The sequence below is a fragment of the Camelus bactrianus genome, chromosome 5 (assembly GCF_048773025.1).
Source record: "Camelus bactrianus isolate YW-2024 breed Bactrian camel chromosome 5, ASM4877302v1, whole genome shotgun sequence".
Lineage (NCBI taxonomy): Eukaryota > Metazoa > Chordata > Mammalia > Artiodactyla > Camelidae > Camelus > Camelus bactrianus.
In genome coordinates, this window is record NC_133543.1 from 104,587,787 (window position 1) to 104,608,069 (window position 20,283).

The following is a 20,283-nucleotide window of genomic DNA, read 5'->3' on the forward strand; positions in this document are numbered from 1 at the left end:
CCGGTGCCCTGGCCCTGAGCATGCCCCGCCACGAGGGCTGCTCTGGGGCCCCTCATGCAGGGGCCTTCCCTTCCCATCTACCCCACTAACAGAAGCAGGTCAGGGGGTCCGCATGTCCGCAGGGCCAGGGTCCACCCTGCCTGCAGGACCCTCCAGGACACACGTGTCCCACAGGGGCAGTGCCTGCTGTCTCGGGACAGTCCTGCCTGTGCGGGTCTCTTTGGACAACCTGGCTTCCTTCCAACTTTCTCCAGGAACCGCAGCCCTGCCTTGGGGCCTGCAAAGCCAGTTCAGCCCCTCTGCCCACAAGAGCCCCAGGGTCTGCGGGCTGTGCCTCCCCCGGCCTCCCATAGCTCCTCCCACAGTCCCCCGGCTCGGCGTCCCCTCCCAGCCCCGGCCCTGCTCTGGGCCTGCAGGCACCAGGCCCCATCCTGAAACCCAAGAGGGAAGGACTACTCTCCGTGGCCCTGGCCCAGCTCAACCACACCCTGTCCTCGCACTAGCTGATGGAAGGACACCAGCCACGGGTGGCCACGTGTGCCAATGAGTCCGGGACGTGCGTGTGGTGTGTCTCTCCCCCGAAGCATCCCTAGGGACCTGAAAGGCAGGACCCTGAGTCCTGGAAGCTAAAAGCAAGGCCTTTTGGGGCAGCTGGGAAGGTCTGGACTTCAGGTCGCTGGGTGTCACCTCCCAGGCCTCCCGTCCCCTCTGCACCCCTAGCTGGGGCAGAGGAAGTGGGGCTCCCTCATTCTTAGCAAGAGGTCACCCCTGCCAAAGGTGACGTGACGGTCAGTTTTGTGAGTTAGCTTGGCCAGACTGCAGAGCCCAGCGGTGCAGACACCAATGTCGAAGCTGCGAGGGGGTGTCTGTGGCTGGGGTGGCATCTAGAATTGTGTGACCTCAAGAAAGGAGACTGCCCACCATGGCGTGGGCAGGCCTCATCCCATCAGCTGAAAGGCCTTCAGAGCAAACCTGAGGCTTCCCTGAGGACAAAGTCCCTCATGGATTTCAGACTTGCCCGTCCAGTCCCCACGGTCTCATGGGCCAATTCCATGAAATAAACTTCTTGATAGATGGATAGCCAGGTGGACAAACAGACTGTACCTCCACGTGTGTCTTACAGCGCGGGGCTGGCATCTGGGGGCAGGTGCAGCCCACCCCTTCGCTGGCTGCCCTGCCTCAGCCCCTCCTGCGTTCTGCCGCGCGCCTGGCACATGGGGGCTTCCCGGACGGGCCCCTGCCCTGGAACCCCACCTCAGCCTGCCCACAGCGCCAACTCAGTGCCACAGTGAGTGGCCTTCTCCCCCAGCCCGTGGGGCCGCCCAGTGGCTGGGGGGGGTATGGGGCATCACATGGGCTGGCCAGGGGCCTGCAGCCCCTCTCAGAAAGCCCCACAGCCCAGCAGCAGGAGGGCCCCCCCGCCCCTGCCATACCTGACCGCAGGACACTGGGCTCCGTGACTTTCTTGCCGTTGACGTAGGTGTCCGCCCCCTCACAGGGCTCCAGGGTCACCACAGCTGCAGGACAGATGGGGGGACGGGGGGACAGCGGGGGACAGATGGGGGACAGACGGGGGACAGAGGGGGAACAGAAGGGGGACAGACGGGGGACAGAGTGGGGCCGTGAGGGGCTGTCATCCTGGCCATGCACCCCAAGCAGCAAGCCCCGCTTGGGCCTGACAGCCAGCAGTGCGGGGTGGGGGGTGGCTGGCAGCAGGGGCCGAAGGGTGGCCATACCTTCACTGCCCCCTCGGGAGTCGCTCCGGAAGACACAGTGCTCCTCCTTGATGAAGTGCCCGCTCAGCACGATGTCCTGTCTCTTCTCCGCGTCCTCCCGGCCCACTCTGTGTGAGTGCAGTGGGTCGTTAGCACTGGCCGGACCCAGCGCACCCACGACACACACACCTGCCCGCTCGGTCTCCCTGCAGCCTCCAGGGATGCCCAGCTCTTACAGGAAACGCCCAGAGTGCCCATGAGTGGGTTTACAGGGTGCACCCCCAAATGCAGCCCAGCCTGGGGGAGCCACACCCCCCAGCGTGGCCTGCAGCATCACACTGGTGACAAGCCAGGTGGGCAGCAACGTTCCAGCAGGTCCCCAGGCCCCTCAGTGCAGAAGCCTCCCCCCCACAGTGCCCCGCCGCCCCCACCTGGTGACACCATCCTTAATGTAGTAGAGGAGGCACTCGGACATCAGTGGGTCCTCGTTCAGGTTGACAAGATGTGGTGTCTGGGGAGACAAGAGGGTCACCTCTCTTGGGGGCGAGCAGGAGCCCAGACTTGCAGCCTGCTGGCCTCTCTCTTCCCTGGCCCCAGACCACCACCAGCCCCAGGCCTGGCCTCACAGGGCGTAGTGTCCTCCCAGCCTGGCAGAGAGGACAGGAGATGTGAAGGAAAAGAATCCCTGAGCCTTGAGGGACAGTGACTGGGTGCCACTTGAGGGAGCTGGGCTTCAGGAGGGGCTGGGGTCTGAGCTTTGAGCTCTTGGTGGGGGTTGCTCGGAGGCTGTGGCAGTCACTTGGATGTGCAAGGCACAGGCTGGGCCCTATGGGGTCTGGGCCTGGTCCTCCAGCTAAAACAGGGCTCCAAGACCTCATTCCAACTGCGGCACCCAGGAGATGAGGGTGGTGATCAGGACGCTGGCCAGGGAGGGCTCAGGCCCTGGGGCCTGGGAGCAGAGAGGCTGAGAGAGAAGTCCTCCTGAACCACCCAGGTCAGACCCCCCAGGCCTCCCCTGACCACGAGTCTACCAATGCATGACCTAAGGTCAAGGTGACCACCTCCTGCCAGCTGCCCTGTCTGAGCACTGCTCTCAGCTCCCTGCCCCATGCTGTGCCCAGGGCAGCCACTGCAGCCTCCTCCCCCTGGGCCTGGGACCCTCACCTTTTCACTTCCTCCACTGCTCTCACCCAGGGGTCTACGGGCCCCCAACATTTCCTGAGCTCAGGGCCACTGCCCCACACCCGGTCCCTAGCAAGGGTTCTGCGATGTAGCGGAGGCTGGGACAGCTTCCTCAGTTTCCCACCTGGCATCCTGGGGCAAGCTGCCCCCACCCAGAGCTACAAACCCCACCATGCCCCTCCAACATCCCTGTGCAGGGCTGTGGCGATCTGGTCATCAGACACAGGACAAACCATCCCCAGCTGCCCCTTCCCCCAAGCAGGAAGGGTGTCCAGGCTGCGCTTGCCCAGTGGGGCCGATCAGGGCACCCAGCTGGCCCACACATTTCTCCTGAGTCCTGGGAACCCCACTGTTCTCCAGAGAAGGCGGCCAAGTGGTCCCTGGGGTTGTCCTCCTGCTCTCAAGCAGTGTCCAGACCCGGAGCAACCAGCAAATCCCTCTGCCACCAATGAAGCCAGAGGACAGCACCGCCAGGGTCCTGATGGCACCTGCAGCTCAGCTCTGCACACACCCGGCCCAACAACAACACAGCAGCTTAGGGACAATGTATTCCCAACAAAACCCAAAGGCCCATCCAGAGGGTGTGCAATAGCACGCCGCCGGGGGCCCACCTGCTCCCACCCCGCCGCAGCCCTCCCCACCGCCTCTGGGCCTCAGCACATGCTGCTCCCTGGCCGGGAACGCAAGGTGCAGAAGGAGCCCGAGGAGCCTGTCCCGCCGCAGGGGGCAGCCACCCTGGCTGACGGGCCCAGCGCACAGCTGCCCTGCGCTCCTCTTCCCTCAGGGCCCCAGTGGTACAGCGTGGGCTCCACGTGCCGCCAGCTTCAGGGACCGGCAAACACAGGAACCCTCTGCCGGGTGAAAAGCCAGCCAAGCGCTTCCTCAACCAACAAGGCAGCAGGGGCAGGGCCTGGAGAGTCTGTGCTGAGGTCAGAGCAGACCGCCACCACCTCCCAGAAGGCTTCCCAGCTTGAAGCTCGGCTCTTAGGGCTCCAGGGTCTTTCGGGTGAGGGGGTGGGTCTGGGTCCAGGACCACAGAGACTTCCTCCCTAATGCTTGCCTCATCTGAGCTCCTGAATGGGGTGCTGTGGGGCGCTCTGCTCCATCTGAGAGCCAGGCTGTGGGCAAGCCAGGCCTTGGTGGGAGAAGAGGGGTCCCGGCAGGGACAAACAGATCCCGCTTTAGCTAACCTCACAGCCCGTGTCTAGCCAGGCCCGGCCCACGAGTGATGCAGGCTGGAGGTGGGGGAAGGAATGGCTGTGGGCGAGTGTGGCCAGTGCCTGGACCTGACCCCCTGCTCCCAGGAGGAACCACCGCCCCCCCAGAGGAGCTGACATCCCACGAAGGGCCGCAGGTCCCCCAGCCCTGTCTACATCGGGGCAGCCCCAGGGAATGGGCAGGCTCCTACCTTCTTGGGGGAGAACACCCCCAAGGTGCCGCCGTCCTCTCTCATGGCCACGCCCATCTCGGCCAGCAGCGCCTCCCTGGGGGACAGAGCAGGGCTTAGCGCCCAGCAGGGCTTCACCTGGGCAGTGAGCTAAAGTCCTGCCTGGAGGGACTGGTCACCTGATCAGGGATCAGGTCAGTGGGGCCACTGGTGACGGGGCGAGGTCACTGGATGACAGGTGGCAGCTGTGTCCTGTGCTAGACAGGGCCACCCCTGGGTGCAGGCACCCTTGGCTGGGGCACCGGGCTGCTGCTGGTCCCCATCCCCAGTGCCCACCTCTCCATCCGAATGGCTTCCGTCCGCCGCAGCTTCTCCTCCCAGGTCTCGTTGAGCTCAGCTATGATCTTCTCCGTCTCCTGGTGGGGTGAGACAGAGCAGAGTGAGGCCATGGCTGGGGGCAGGCCGTAGGCAGAGGCCTGGGTGCCAGGAAAAGGGGAGAGGAGTAGCCGGGTGTGTGGGGCCCGACAGCCCGACCTCCAGGTCCGCCAGGCAGCATGGAGTCTGAAAGGTCAAGGTGAAGGGCTGAGGGGTAGCAGGTACAAAGGACGTGTGTCTCTCCTGTGGACACACCCAGAGAACAGAGAAAGAGGTGGAATAAACCTGGAGGGAGGAACAAACACGTGGAGACGCGGAGACGCTGCTTCTGAGGCACGGAGTCCCTGCGCCGCGGCTCTCCCCTCTTCCTTCCCAGCCCCACTCGGTGAGACCCACACCCCCGGTGGCCCCCCACGCCTCAGGGAGCCCCTGTGCCCAGGTGGGACCCCACAGCACGCTGGGCCCTGTGCTCCCGGGTGACCTCACACCCCATCCCCACACCAGCCTGCGTCCGTCCCCTGAGCCCTGGTCTCTCCGTCCCTCAGTCTCCAGGATCTGGGCTCACCCTCCACCCCTCACACCCAGCACCCAACAGCCGTTTGCAGAAGAAACCTGGCAACCAAACACCCACAACCAGCCCACCCGGCCGGACCGGGTGGGGAGTACCGGAGAGCAGGTGTAACCACGGGGACCAGGAGGAGGCGCAGAGGCCCGGAGACCCCCACACGCCCTGTGAGCAGGCGGGGCCCCGGCGCTGGACCGAGAGTGCTGGTCACGTGGACGGGACGCCGGGGCTCAGACGCACTCTGCGCCCACCCGCACGGCCCACTGCTGCCTGCCTCAGTGCCGCCGGGCAGGAGGAGGGGCCTCGGCCTGGGCGCCCGCCCCTCCGAGCCCAGCCCAGCCTCACCTTCAGCCTTTCGATGGCCTCCTCACTGCCCGGGGCAAACAAGATGCGCTCGTGCAGGCTGGTCACGGAGGCAGCGCGGCTGGACAGGGCCGACAGCGAGGACGAGGGGCTCACGCCCACCAGGGCGTTGGTCACTGTGGAGAGATTGTCAGGGGCTTGACTCAACTCCGCCCCGCCACGGTTACGGTTATTGTTCTCAAGGTCGGACACGTCTACGGAGGAAGGGAAGAAGAGGGGAGGCGGGCAGACAGACAGGAGGAGAGAAAAAAAAGACTAAGTTGGGAAAAAGCAAAGGTGGGTGAAGAGAAGGCAGCAAGCAGGAGCCACGGCGAGCTGGGGGCCAGACCAGCGCATGCAAGGCCCTTCTGCTCCCCCTGGGGGGCCCCAGAGTCCTCTCCGCCCTCCTAGCCGGGGCCCTGCTTCCCCTGCACCCGCGCCAAGCCCGCAGCCACCTCCCAGCCCCTGCATCTGAGCTGCGTGGGCCCGAGGGCTCCACCAGCCTCCTGCCCTCCCTGCCCTCCTGCCTCCTCCTGGCACCGCCGGCGGCCCCCCTGCACCCAGGCCCTGACGCTCGTCCTCGTCCTGGCTGCCACCCCTCGCGCCCACCACCCACCCAGCTCACCATGCACCCCGAGCTGTGGAGGCTGGGCTGTGCTGACCATCCAACCCCTCTGGGATCCCGAGAGGAGCCCCCCTGCCTCCACCTCAAGGAGCTGCTCTGGGCCCAGAGACCCCCCCCCCACCTCACCCCGGGCTCCCTGCCCCCAAGGCCTGGGAGTTGGGGCTGCAGCACCCCCTGGTGGGGGAGGTCCCAGGCCCCTCCTGGCAGAAGCAGACACACCGCAGAGCAGCAGCAAGTGCAGGACAGCACAGGGCGGGGGGTGGGGACCGAGCCACCCTGCAGCCCGGGGCAGGAAGCCAGCCTAAGGCCAGCGGGCACACAGGCTGGGTGGGTCTGGCAGCATTCGGACTCCTGGCATTTCCAAGGGGAGGGGGCCTTGGGGTGCCTGGGGCCAGAGGGGTCCAGAACCAGGAGCCGGGACAGACCCAGCCCTCTGAGGGCCCTCCAAGCTGTCCCAGCCTCTGTGCTGATACGAGGAGCTTCCCAGGCCTCTAGGAGCACAGAGGGTCAGAGAGACTGGTCTCAGCCACGCTTGGTCTGAGAGGCCTTGGCTGCTCTGTGCCTCAGTTTCCCATACAGACACTGTGCGGAGGGGAGTGAACCGGGAACACGGGCTTGCGAGGCGCTGTGACCCTGTGTCTACCAGGGGCGCCGTGAGCGAAGGGGCCCTTGCCCACCAGCCCCAAAGAGGGGAAGGCAGGAGAGCAGCTGTACCCCCACCCCCGTGCTGCCCTACACCCCGCGGGCCAGGCGAAGCAGGGATGCGCAGAGAGCAGCAGGGGGATACACACATTTGGGTCCTCCGGGCACAGTGTTGGCTAAGGGGAGGGAAGCGTGGGGGAGAGACAGAAACAGAAGAACAGGTTTGTCTCCAGGGCGCCCGCTGCGGCAGGCAGGGCGGCGGTGGTCTTTGGCAGGACACAGGACCGCCAAATCCTGGCACCGTGGACGCTGATGTGGCCTCCAGGAAAACCATCTCTGGCCTGCCTGGGCCAGCAGCAGACCCGAACCATGCAGCCCACCCAGGCCAAGGCCAGAACCCTGGCCTCCCACCCAGAGGCAGCTCCACCCCAAACCCAGAGCAGGGCCTGGGACGTGGGCCCTCAGGGACGGGAGGGCGGCTGGACCTGCCCCAGCCCAGCCGCAGCCCGCGGGGGTGGCCCCAGGAGGGAGGCCCCCGAGGACTGGAGGGCGCAGACACTCACTGTCAGCGATGTCGCCGAGCCCTTGGGCGCACAGCAGGTCCCGCAGCCGGGCGACCTCGTCCTGCAGCTCACGGATCAGCTTGTTGTTGGGGTCCTCATTGATGACGGCGTTGCAGCGGATCTGCTTGGCCCGGTCCGCATACCTAGGCAGCACAGCGAGCTGTGGGCTGGGCCGTGCCTGCGGGCCCACCGGCTCCCCGGGCCCTGCCAGCTCCCAGCTGCAGAGACATCTCACAGCCCGGGCCTGGACAGAGACAAGATCACCCCACGGGAGCCCCTGGGGCCACTGACCCACAGGTGGGCTCCCCAGGAGGGGGAGGCGCAGGGTAGTGTCTTCTCCCCACGGCGAGCCTTCGCACCTGGACCTGTGGCCCCAGGGTGGACGGAGCAAGTCTAACCTGCATTCCAAGGCCCTTGTGGTGCGAGGTCAAGAGACCAGAGCGCTGACCCAGGCCACCAAGTAGCCTCCCACAGGGCCACACTGCCCTGGCCACGGGGACCTTCAGACACATCTGTCCCCCTGCTCATTAAAGACCCCCAGTGGCTCTCATGGCCCACGGGCAGGTATAAACTGCTCAGCCCATGAGCACAGCTCTCCAGGTCTGAGGCCTGGGCTCTGGGCCACTTGTGGCCATAAAGTTCACCCCCAAGGGTGGTGGGAACGTGCCCTCGTCAGCCGTTTGGAGCCTCAAGGAGTCCAGGTGAGATGGCCCCCAAGGAGTCACCTTGAATTATCTACTCCCACCCCAGCCCGTGGGGGGACAGGGCCCACCCCCCCAGGAGCCAGCGGAGGCACAGGCTCCCCACCAGGAACACGGCCCCCCCGAGGAGCACGGCCCTCCCCCAGGAGCACGGCCCCCCACTCCCACCCAGGACACACCTCAGGGTGCTCAGCGTCTCGTCGTAGTTAATGTCTGCGGGGCTCAGCGCGGCCACCATCGCTGTCCTCGAGTTCCCACCTGCAGGGGAGACGCGGTCATCCCAGCAGGTGATGGGCCCGGCTGCCCCCACCCCCGCCACATACAGCTGGGGGGCACGTCTTCTAAGCAGAGTTTTCTCACGTGTGGGGTCACCGCACACCAAGCAGGCCCCCCACCCTGTCATGCAGGGGAAAGCTGGGGAGGGTTTTATGGCATTTACTACAAGATGAGAACTGTTTACATCCAGTAAAACTTTCACATTTATCCTTCCCGTTTGGAATATTTCTCCAGTATTTCAGCTCAGGTTCCCGCCCCGGGGCCCGCATGGGTCCTGGCAACCAACAGGTGGCACGCTGTTTAACCCAGTCGTGCTCGGGCTCCTAGCCCGGCAGAGGCAGGAACACTGGGCAGCGTGTCCTGTCGGGGTCAGGGGCCTCAGCAGCCCTCAGGACCACTGCCTGTCCTGTCCGTGCTGGGGGTTCAGATGGACAGACCTCAGGTGAACAGAGGAGGGGTAATTCATAGAAGCTCCCCGAAAGCCAGCCAGTAAGCAGGGCTCCCCAGAATCACCGAGTCCCAGGTCTCCATGGGGAAACTGAGGCCCCGAGAAGGGTGGCTACTGGTCTGGGTGTCGCAGGCCTGAACCAGGAGCACTGATGAGGGTGGGTGCGTGTTCTGAGAGGTTCTCTGAGGGCCATCCTGGTCCTCCAGACTTGCTTCCTTAACCTACCACTGGCCACTGGCCCAGGCCTTCTGGAAGGAGCCCCCGGTTCACATCTCAGCCCAGAAAGGATGGGACCCATCCCAGGTGGGAAGACAGGGTGGCAGCTGGGGTGGGTGTCAGACCCCAGGACAGCAAGCCACGCATCCTCACCCAGGTTTTCCCGGAGGAGCCAGGTCAGCACTGAGTCCCGGTATGGAATGAAATCCGTCTTCTTCTTTTTCTTGTTCTGTGGAGGAGGAGCGTTCAAGGTCAACCTCAAGCCCACTGGAGAAGGGAGGCAGCGGGCGAGCACAGGCCTGCGGGGCGGGCCCCCAAAGCCAAGGCTGCCGGGGGGTCAGGGCTGGGCCTGTTGCCAAGGCCTCTCCCCACCGGAGCCCCAGGCGCTGCCACTCGGGCTGGAGTTAGGGACTGGCTAGCACATTCCTCAGCCGCCTCCCTGCCAGTCCCGCTGCGTCTCTGGGCCACACAGCCGGACTGAGCCCGGGCGGGGGCCGGCACCCCAGCACGCGTGTCCTGAGCTCCGGCAGAAGGGCCAGGCCAATCCCACCGCCCCGTCAAACCCCGTCAGCAGCCCCATGGACCACGAGGAGAAAGCCTCGCGGCTCACACGGCACCGCCGGCCTCCGCCGGCGCCCTCGGGCCACCTCTCCCCTTCCGCAAGACGCGCCTTCCTTCTCCTGGTGAGACCTCCCGCAGCCTTGGGGAGCCCGCTCACCAGCCCCCCAACAACCTGGTCTCCCGCCCCGCGGTGCGCAGCATCCTCACGCGCCTCCCTTCGTCCCTCTACTAAGGCAAACAGTGGTCACTCAGAACACGGAAGCGAGCAGGGGAATGGCTGCTGGGCCCCACTTCTCACACACGGGTGCTCCGAGGCCAACCCGGCCGCTCCACTAGTCCTGGCTGTTGAGCTGCTTTCCAGCATCTCCTCGTTCGTTCATGCACACGTTTGCTTAAGGAGCATCTGCTCAGCCCCCGCGGTGGCCGGACGACCTGCCCCCACCCAGCGCCCACCCTGGGGGACACACAGATGCCACCGCCAGGTGGCTGCTTCTCTGGGCACAGACACAGCGGCGATGCCCTTCGGAACGATCTCTGAGACCACCTGAAAGTTCTAGAGACACGCGGTCAGGTGGGTTCCCGAAATGCTGCGCTGGCGTCCCTGTGAGCAGATGTGAGAGCATCCGCCTGGCGACGGCTCCGCGGGACTGAGGGCTTTCTTTGTTCCCTTTGGAAACTCACCGCGTGAAAACCTTTCTTTCCACTTTGCTTCTGTTATTTAATTCCCGAGGATGCAGTTAAGTCTGCCATATTGTTTCCAAAGCACCATCGCTCCAGCCACGAGCACGAGCCGAGTCCCTTTGACCCGCTGCTCCCTCAGCACTGCTCACTCCCCACCAGGGCCCCTGAGGGGGAGGCCAGCTCCTCCCTGAACCACCACCGCCTCCCTCTCCTCCGCCCTCCCAGCCTCTGCCCTCTCACTCCTGGATCTTTGCCACACGGCCCTCCGTTGTCCTGACAGCCAAACCGGCCACCCGTGCCCTCCCAGCCAGTCTCCACCGGCAGCCCGAGGGCATGTCCTGCGCTAAAGCAGCCTTCGTGAGACCCCCCCACTGCTCCCCCTCCACCACGACCAGCCGGATTCTGACCCGGGGCTCGAGGCCAGCTCAGGCCCTGCCCTCTCTGGCCTCAGCATCCTCATACCCCACCGGCTCCCCACTCCAGGCAGACCCTCAGCTCGCTCCTCGAGCTCCTCTCACTCGGGTCCTGCCAAGTCCCTCTCACAGCCCCTCGCCCAGACCCTTACACGTCTCCTCGCGCCCCTCAGGGCGTCACACCGGGACACACGTGGTCCCTCACACAGTGCCCTGCAGTCCCTGCCACCCCTGTGCACAGCTCCTCCCACAGCGCAGCGCGCAGCTCCCGCTGCTCACGGGGCTTCCTGCCCTTCCATCAGGTCTCCACAGCCCCGGGATTCCAACACCTCCGCACACGGTCCGCATGGAGCTCCTCGCGCCCCGCACGCCCTCTTACACAGGGCCCTTCACAGGTCCCCCGCGGTCCCTCACGTGGCTCCCTGTCCCACCCAACGTGGCTCCGCACACCGCGTATGTTCCTCGCGGCTCCCCAGGCAGGTCCTCGGAGCCCCTCTCGTGCTCCGCGCCCTTCCTTCACAGCTCCTCAGAGCTCCTGCTCAGGCCTCCACCCCGGAGCTGCCACCCAGAGGCCCTCTGTCCAGGTCCCCTCACAGCCCAGGGCTGTCCTGGGGGAGGCACCTCCCAACCCGTAGTCATCTCCCCGCTCTCATCGTCACCCCTCTACCTCCCATGGCCAGCACCCCGGACACCCTCCCCCGAGGGAGGGTGTGCTTACCTTGTTGGGCCCCGAGTCCTGCAAAGGCAAAGACAAAGTGTCTGAGGCTGGAGAGAGCCTGGCATGTCCCCTCCTCACCAGTAAGGAGACGGAGACTCAGGAGTGACAGGATGGCTGCTCCCGGCTGGGACCCCCGCCTCTGGGCTTCTCCACAACCAAGCCCCTCGGGGACCGGCCAGCAGGAGGGCAGGTCGGGCACCCCCAACCCGCTGTCCATCCCACCATCCACCCCACCGTCCTCCCCACCATCGGCTGCAGCCGCCCAGGCCGCTCACCATCTCGGCCAGAGCAGAGATGACCTTCCCCAAGGTGGTCAGGGACTTGTTGATGTTGGCTCCCTCCTGTGTGGGGAGGACAGACGTCAGGGAGCCCCCCACCCCAGCGGTCCCGGGCCTGAACGCCCTCCCCTGCCTCTCCCCAAAACTGGGGCTCCCCCCTTCCTGCCACCCACCACTGAGCCCCATTCCCGCCGGCGTCTCAGTCTGTGTCCCCAGGGCCGTGGCACGGGCATCGGGCCCCGGCTGTGAGTCCAGCAGGTGCAGACCTTCCGGCCCCCCTACCTTGAGGCGCGTGCCCTTGGCCCCCGTGGAGTCGGCACGCTCGCTCCCGGCCAGGTCCACCAGGCTGACCTTGCTCACCTGCGACAGCAAACAGGCCCCATGCAGGAGACCGAGAGCCCGAGTGGGGATCCCATCTCCCCAGGCCAGCCTCGAGGAGCCACCAGAGGAGGGAAGGAGTGGGGCCTAGACCTCTCGACCCACAGGGCAGAGCCTCCTCTGCTCACAGCTCTCCCAAAGCCTCCTCCCCTGGGAGGCCGCCCACCCTGGTCCCCCAGCACCTGGCACTGCAGCCGAGCTGCTCTCTGCGCCAGGCACTCCTCACACGGGGTGTCCTGTCACAGTCGCCCGCTTCCGCAGTTGGGGCTCCTCGTCTGTGGCAGGACTCGAACCAAGCTCTGAAGAGCCCATAGCTTGGAGGCCTTGTGAGGGCTCGGCTGCACCTGGCACCGGCCTGGGCACCAGGCAGGGGCCCCACCAACACTCCCGCAGCCCAGGCCAGACGGCCACCTGCATCCGGGGGAGGCCCAGCCCCTCTTGCGCCACAGATGCTGCAGACAGGACTCACCCAGTGGGACCTCCTGGTGCCCCGAGCCCAAGGGTGGGGACAGCAGGCAGCCTGCCGCCAGGCGGACCCAGGCCCAGCTCCCCTTGCCACCCTCCCCAGCCTCCGAGTGACCCTGACATCCTCAGGGACTGAGTGGCCCTCACTGCCCCTAGCCCCTCTGTGGACCCCAGGGTGCTGCCCAGGAAAGCCCTGCCCACAGGAGGCAGCTGAGGTCCCCCAGGAGTGGGCCTGGAGGGCAGGGCAGGGGCGAGGGTCCATCGGAGAAAACACCACGTCTAGGGTCAGCGTGGTGGAGGGACAGGAAGCCTCGGCGCCCGCCCTGCTGCCCCTTCCCAGTGCCCACAGACAGGCGTCTGGATAAAGGCCCCAGCGGACGACACCCTGCCCGGGTCTGCTGACCAGGCAGAGGTGCAGGGGAAAGGCACCTGGGGCTCGGGCAGCGGGCGGGTGGCTCCCCCTCAACACAACCTCTCCTTTGTGCTTGCAGACGTCGGCGCCTCCCCTGTGGTGTAGCCCTGGAGACATCCTTCCTCCGCCCCTCCCTCCAGTCTCCACCGAAACTGCCTGGCAGGAGGCAGATCCGGGGGTCCACAGCCCCTCAGCTCAGTCCCTTCCATGCCCAGGTGGCACCAAACACCCAGACGAGGTGGCAGTGAAGACCTGGTCAACCTCTCGCTGAGGCCCAGACTGGGCAGGGGACAGTCCCCGCCCAATGCGAGGACGCTGCCCACTTCTCGTGGACCAGTGTTCGGCTTGGCCTCCTTGTCCCGCCTGACCAGCCTGACCCAGTCCCCAGCCCGGGCCCTGCCCACCAGGGCCTGGCCCACCTTCTCTGCGGTGATGTTGGTCTCTGCATCGTGGCGCTTCTGAGTGAAGATGATGTTGAAGACGGCATGGGAGCGGCTGCTGGTCTCATTCATGTTCGTGGCCGCCACTGTCCTGGAGGAACAGAAGCCACACTCTGTCACCCACTGTCCTGTGGTCAGGCGTGAGGGTCACTGGTGGTGCCAGCCCGCCCGACCAGGTCATGAGAAATCAGCTCCCCGGGGTTCCAGGGGCAGCCCTGTCCGGCCTGGTGGCGACTGTGCCTCCTGTCAGAGTTTGAGCAGGGCCCCCTCGTCTGTCCACCACATCCATCGGGGCTCCAGCTGGAGCCTGGCGCTCAGGGCGCTGTGACCGGGCCCTCTCCCCACTCCCAGGGGCTCAGCAGAGTCCAGGCACTGCTCAGCCAGCTCCCCAGTAACAGCTCCTTGGCTGTGACGTGGAAAGGCCCCCAGAAAGAAAAGGGGGCACCACCGCCCATCCTAGTGTGGCCCTGGGGACAAGGCCAGGCTGCCTGAGTGGAGGCCAGTGGCTGGTCCTGATGCCACCGACGGGCAGAGCCCTCGGGAGCCCACAGACTGGGCGACAGCTGCCTCCACAGGGGGGCCTTGTCAGAACAGCACCCACCCCCATGGGGCCACTGGTAAGGTAAAGGGTGTTGGAGACTGACCCGGGGATCCTCACCCTCCGGGAGTCCCCAGGTGGCCGACAGGGGACTGTGGCTGTGACAACCAGGGCAGACTCTCCAGGACAGGGAGGCCAAGGGCACCACGGCCATGGAGACTAATTGCTTACGGCTGGCAGTGCCTTGCAGATGACCCCCCATGCCCCCAGCCCCGTACCCTGCCCAGAGGGCCCTCTGCCCTCGGAGCAGACAAGGTTGTCCTCACAGTGTGGTCCCACTCAGGGCAGCCACCATCACCCCAGGGTGCCTGAACCCCCGGGAGGAGCAGACCCCATGGAGATGAATGATCTTAGGCCCATAAGGCCCCCACCCCATGGGGAGACCACCAGGGGCCCTAAGGACAGGGCCTCCCTCAGAGAGACGAGCAACTGCGCGTGGGGGAGGGTGGGCGTGTCACCCCGCACGCACCGGGCCTTGTTCCCCGAGTCCATGAGGTCCTGGATGTCATTGTAGGAGGTGACTGCCAGCTTGGAGAGGTCCTCCACGTAGGGCCCCAGCAGCGGGTGCTCCCTCACACGCAGGTTGCCCTTGTTCTTGGGGTTCAGGAGGTCACGGACACGCTCGCAGTAAATCTCCATGTAGCTGACCTGCAGGGCAGAGGTGACATGAGGGACCCCGGAAGTGGAGGGAGCAGCGGGCAGGCACACCACGGGCTCCCCGCCGCCGGTGGGGCCATGGCCCCTGGGTGAACGCGTACGTTGGGGGTGTCAGCCCACCCCTGCCTGCCTGGCTTTGTCCTACCCACCGCCATGCCGGGGCTCACCCGACGCGGTCACACCAGGGCCACCTTGCCCACAGCACAGCCCAGCTATGCAGCTCGGAGCAGAGAAGCTGCTCACTAAACATCACGGAGCAGAGAACCGCCCCCGGCACCGCGTGTCTGCCTCGTCCATGAGTGAGTGACAAACCACGGGCACAGACCCGTGGATCCTCGGGGGCTGACTTTAAATCAGTAGAGCCACACTCCCAGGGCTGGACGCAAGGAGAGCCCTACCTCCACGGAGTAGGACATGTTGTCATTGGTGGTGTCATTGATGCGGGAGAACAGGTCCTCGCAGAGCTGTGGGGACAGAGGACACACAAACTCTGGGCGGGGCTGTTCCCGGAGCTCCGCCCTCAAGGTGCTGTGGGCAGCCTGCAACCCAGGCTGGACATGCTCTCCCGGGCCCCTCTCACCCCATCCCAGTCCATCTTAAAGGCACTGAGAGGCCTGCAGCCAAGGAGTCCCTGTCTTCTGCTTAACTCAGGGAGAACCTCCCCTTTGGCTGATGTCCGACTCTCTCCTACGGACCGTCTGCCCCTCACACTTGTCTGCATGAGGTGGAGGGCCTACCGTGCTGCAGACCACCTGGCACCCTCCCTGTCCTGACCAGGTCAAGTACTGACCGGCTCAGATTCGGAGACCCACCCGGGGGGCTGCGATCCAAGCAGTTACCGAGGCATCCCTCAGCGGGCCACCAGTCCTCACGGCCCTCCCCGGGAAGGACTGCCCCAGTACCTTGTCTTATGGATGTGACCGCTGTGGGCACCGCCCAGGGCCGGGCCCTCCTGCAGCTAGCCACCCCCAGATCTGGGTCTCCAGCCTTTTCACAGCCGGTCTGCCCCTCGCTGCCCCTCCGGCCCTGCCCCCACCCTCCCCTCCGGCCCCTGCTCTCCAAGGCTGCTCTCCTGGGGCCCAGCAGGCGCTGCGCTCACAGGCCTCAGGCCACCGGCCCCGCTCGGCCCCGCCCCGCCCGGCCCTGCCCGGCCCCAACCCGCGTGCCTGCGGGATGATGCCCTGCTGGTCCTTCTCCTGCTTGCCCATCATGGTGTAGGACTTGCCGGCCCCGGTCTGCCCGTAGGCGAAGATGCAGACGTTGTAGCCCTCGAAGGCGTGCTGCAGCATCTCCTCACCGATGTCCCGGTACACCTGCTTCTGCGAGGCGTAGTTGATGTCTTCCGGCTGCAGGACAAGGAGGGGGTGTGGCTGCCAGAGACTGGGCTTGCAGACGCCTCAGCCCACCCTGCTCACTGAGCACCCACATGACGCCCAGGGCCTGGGGCACCAGGGCCAGCACAGTGGGGAGGGACGCCTGCCCCGCCCACCACTCACAGGTGACCTGGAAAACGGAGATAACCCCGAGGGGGTGGTGGGCCACTTCTGGAGGGAAGAGTGGGGGGATCTGGCCAGGCCAGGGTGGGACAGGGTGGAAAGAAGGACATTTCTGCAGAGGGAACAGCATATGTGAGGGCTCAGAGGTGGGAGCACATGACACGGTGCTCAAAATCAAGGCTCAGTGTGGCAGCCGTGGGAGTGATGAGGTGGGGTAGGAGAGGTGGCAGGGCCCAGGGGCCCAGGGGCTCAGGGAGCCAGGCCGTAGTGCATGGACACGGTCCTGAAGACAGCCGGTTACTTTAGATGCGCCCGGGATTACTCTGGGGATAGGAGGAGGAGGGGCTGGACAGGGAGGTGACATGGGGAGCCCTGGGGCTGCTCTGGGGCCAGGCACTCAGACATATGACCTACAGTGGGCCCTGGCCCTGGGGCAGGGGGCCTGGACACCTTCAGGGTTCAGGAGGCTGGGGGATGGGCAGGACGGGGTGTGGGCTGGATGGCGGAGGCCTCCCAGGCTCCCAGGTGTAGTGGAGGGCGCGCAGGGGCTGGCGCCGGGTGGGCAGGTGAGTTTGGGATGTCTGGGGGAGGAGAAGCTGGCAAGCAAATGGACGTATGGCTCGGACCCTGGGAAACCGCCCACAGTGAGCTGACAGCCCCTTGGCCCCTGCCTCAGCTGTGGACAGTGCGTGTTGCAGCTCAGGGCGACCTTCCACACACAAGGCCTCTCAGGAGAGAAGGCCCCTCCCCCAGGCCTCAGCCCTCTGCCCCCCACCCGGGTCCCTGAGCCCCCTCACCCAGCTCAGAGAGGTCAAGGGACTGGCCAAGAGCCACAAAGCGAGCAGGGCTGAGCCAGCACCCACACCGCAGCAGCCCACCCCCCGGGTCCTAGTCCTGGACTTACGGAGGTGTGTGACCAGTAGGAATAGTCGAAGCTGAAGCTTTTTGGTGTCTCCTTGGGCTGCTTAGGGTTCACGATGGCTGCGGGAGGGGGATGAGCACAGGGGTTAGAGCTGCGGTGCGGGGTTAGAGCTGTGGTGCAGGGACAGGCTGCCCCTGGACACGCCCACCTGAGAGGGACCCCAAGGCAGGAAGGTGGAGTGCTCAGAGGCCTCTGGCCCTAGAAAAACCAGTCCCCGCAATGGGAAGGGACGAGGACCCCATTTCCAGGTAGGCAAGCCATCTCTGTGCCCACCTCTGTCTGCTGCCCACCAAGACAGCCCGGAGCTGTCCCTGTAGACACTGGGTCAGACCAGGAGCCTGCGGCCCACCCTCATCCCTCGGGTCCACACCCTGCTCACCTCCCCCCACCCAGGTCTATCTGCGTCTGCTCTGCATGCACGCACCCTAGGAGTGCCCAGAAGGCTGAGCACTCCGTCACAGTCACAGCCCGGTCTCCGCACACCACACCCGTGTGCTGGCCCGGGTGCCCGGGGCGTGCTGACTGTCCCTCTGCAGGGACACCACCCAGTGTATTCCTCCTCCTGCTGGTGCACCTGCAGGTCCCGGCTGGGTCTGCTCTCAGGGGCTCCAGGGACGGTCCTCTGCATAGATCTGTCCCTCCCCGCACCTCCCACCCCCAGCTACACCTCTGCTGGCCGGAGGCGGTGCTCTCGAAACGTCAGGTCATCAAAGGAAGAACGAAGCCTTGGACTCGCAATGCTGCCTTGCCCACTGCCAGGGGGTGTCCCAGGATCCCCCAAGACTGCAGCACCCCAGTGTCTCCCGGCCCTGGACAGGTCATGGCTTGCGAGGCGTAGACCCAGCAGGCAGCGTGTCCTTGGTGGCTGGGCAGAAAGCCACTGCCCCATCAGACTGCCCTCCAGGACACTGTCTGCACCCCCGGTGTCTGTGTTGACACAGGACTCCAGGAGCTGGCTGGGGGCAGAAGCCTCTCTGGGTTTTCACGTCCACCGGGAGTGGGGTCAGCCCAGCGCTAAGGGCTCCAGGCCACGTGGGAGGCCACTCCTCACCATGCCGTCCCACCTGAGCAGCCCAGACCCTCGCGCCAGCACCCCCATACCTGGAGGCAAAGGCCGTGTCTGCCCGCCCCTTGAACTGGCTTTCCTCAGCCGCAGGGGGCTGGGGGCCTCGTCTTCCCAGGCTCAGCCTCCAGGACCCCACACCCCTGCCCCATCAGCACGTGTCCAGGACGGCCTGCAGCTCCCACCAAGAGAACAAGCCCACCCTTGCTGTAGGTTGAATTACACCCCGCCAAAATTCACACGTTGAGTCCGAACCCCAAAGACATCAGAATGTGACCTTATTTGGAGCCTGGCTCCCTGCAGATGTAACTGGTAAGGATGAGGTCACACTGGACTAAGATGGGCCCTAATCCACAGGACTGATGTCCTTATAAGAGAGGGAATTTAACACAGACGCCTACCCACATGGGGAGACGGCCCTGTGAGGACGGAGGCAGAGACTGGGGAGGGGCTTCTCAGCCCCGACCTCAGGAGGAGCCAGCCCTGCGACACCCTGATCTCGTGCTTCCACCCTCCAGACCAGCGTCTAAGCCGCCAGGGCCACGGGGCTCTGCTGTGGTGCCGGGGGAGCTAAGCCCCAGCGGCCCAGCCAAGCTTCCACAGCCGCCCGGGCCCCGCAGTTTGCGGGCGGGCTCCTCGTTGTTTGCCCTGGCTAAACACCCTACTCACAGCACAGCTGTCCCTAGGAGCCTCGTCCCTGGGGCTGACCCCGCTTGGGGCCCCAGACCCCAGGCTTGAGGAGTTCTGGGGGACACGGCACCCTTGGGAAGCCAGCAGCAGGGAGCAGGTGACTGACCAGCGCAGCCCTTTCTTTGGAGCCCAGAAGGGGTCGTGTCCATGCTGCCTCCAGGAGCCAGGCTGAGAGGAGACCTGACTGCCCGGGTTCAGCTCCTGCTGGGACCGGGGACACGGCCGTCTGAAACCGAGAGCAGATCATGCCGGCGCCGTGGAGACAACAATCACAGTGCTGCCTGCACATCGCGGCCTGGGCCCAGCCTCAGACAGCTCGCCCTGCCAGCGCCCCCCCGTGCACCACGCCTCCTGCTCCCTGCCCCGCGGCCCGGGGTCCAGACAGGCCCGGCCCCGCCCCATCCAGCCTCTCACCGTTGTCAGCCAGGACACCTGCCCAGCCCAGGCGCCGACCTCGCTCTGACAGTGTCCGGGTTGGGGGCGTTTGCCCTACACGCTGTGTGGACCGTGAGCTCCCTGAGGTGGGAGCCCCCCAGGGCCAGGGCTCGGACGTGCTGAAGGGGTACTGGGCAACAGCGAGGGTCTGTGAGCGGGGAGTGGATCACAAGGAGAGCCCGCCGCGGGGACTGCCAGGCAGAGCTGCCCTGACCCTCAGGATCTGCTGTCACCTGCCCCCTCCCCTCGAGCAGGGTCCCGGGTGTGGCTGGGACCCCTGGCCCTGGGGGTTCTGAGCTGCAGAGGGGTATGGCCTTCCCCAGAGTCCACCCCAGGCCTGCTCTCCACCAGTGCTTCCAAGGCCTCCCCAGAGAAAGCTGCCTGGGCAGAGGCTGGACAGGCAGCCACCTCAGCTCGTGGGTCTCTCCCTTTTGTGGGTCTGAGGAGAGGGGACGGGACCCCGGGCTGCTGAGTGGGGGACTCAGGCCTGCTCACTGGACAGCTCTGTGCCCTCACCCGTCTCTGGGCGAGCGGCCCGGCTCTGCAGGAGCACAGGGGACAAAGATGAGAGCCACGGGGGTGCCAGCTGGACAGGAGGCGGGAGCAGCAGAAAGGGGCTGAACAGGAAAAGCCGCTTCTCAGGGTCTGAGGCCCAAGAGCCCAGGAGCCGTCCTGGCTCCTCCCGGAGCTCGTGGTTCAGCGCGGAGGAGCTCTGCGGGTTGTGGTTAAACCCCTCGTGGCTTGAAACTGGCCACGGGGGCAGTATTTACACCACGGAAACTGGCACAGAGTCACGGGCGGGTGGGGAACGAGGCCACTGCCCAACACCTGCAGGATTTAGGAGGTGGCCTCGCTGAAACAGACACCGAAACATCAGGTCAGGGGTTTCGGGGGAGTTCGCTCAGAGTCGGGCTCCTGTCCGCCCTCACTACCCGTCAGCGAGGACGCTCGGCCGCACCCTCTCTGATGGCTGGGGCAGCTCCCCGCTGCTCTGACTTGGCTCTCACACCCCGCACCCCCAACAAGCGCCCACCCATCA

General features: G+C 65.8%; 1 protein-coding gene across 17 annotated transcripts in view; it reads right to left on the reverse strand.

The window, feature by feature from the left end:
- The window catches only part of KIF1A (kinesin family member 1A), an 83,757-nt gene that overhangs the window by 39,646 nt on the left and 23,828 nt on the right, over positions 1 to 20,283 (reverse strand). For 9 of the 17 annotated variants that reach the window (XM_074364675.1, XM_074364674.1, XM_074364673.1 and 6 more), the window contains exons 3-20: positions 17,039 to 17,115; positions 15,805 to 15,984; positions 15,037 to 15,102; positions 14,451 to 14,629; positions 13,363 to 13,474; positions 11,971 to 12,048; positions 11,686 to 11,751; positions 11,411 to 11,428; positions 9,191 to 9,266; positions 8,277 to 8,355; positions 7,397 to 7,539; positions 6,983 to 7,009; positions 5,570 to 5,781; positions 4,621 to 4,700; positions 4,306 to 4,381; positions 2,147 to 2,226; positions 1,737 to 1,843; positions 1,434 to 1,517 (exon numbers count right to left, since the gene is read on the reverse strand). In XM_074364675.1, the coding sequence (XP_074220776.1) occupies positions 1,434 to 1,517; positions 1,737 to 1,843; positions 2,147 to 2,226; positions 4,306 to 4,381; positions 4,621 to 4,700; positions 5,570 to 5,781; positions 6,983 to 7,009; positions 7,397 to 7,539; positions 8,277 to 8,355; positions 9,191 to 9,266; positions 11,411 to 11,428; positions 11,686 to 11,751; positions 11,971 to 12,048; positions 13,363 to 13,474; positions 14,451 to 14,629; positions 15,037 to 15,102; positions 15,805 to 15,984; positions 17,039 to 17,115 (1,740 nt within the window). Of the gene's footprint in view, positions 1 to 1,433; positions 1,518 to 1,736; positions 1,844 to 2,146; positions 2,227 to 4,305; positions 4,382 to 4,620; positions 4,701 to 5,569; positions 5,782 to 6,982; positions 7,010 to 7,396; positions 7,540 to 8,276; positions 8,356 to 9,190; positions 9,267 to 11,410; positions 11,429 to 11,685; positions 11,752 to 11,970; positions 12,049 to 13,362; positions 13,475 to 14,450; positions 14,630 to 15,036; positions 15,103 to 15,804; positions 15,985 to 17,038; positions 17,116 to 18,157; positions 18,326 to 20,283 lie in introns of those variants that run through there. The other 8 variants (XM_074364677.1, XM_074364676.1, XM_074364670.1 and 5 more) reach the window with 2 other exon arrangements.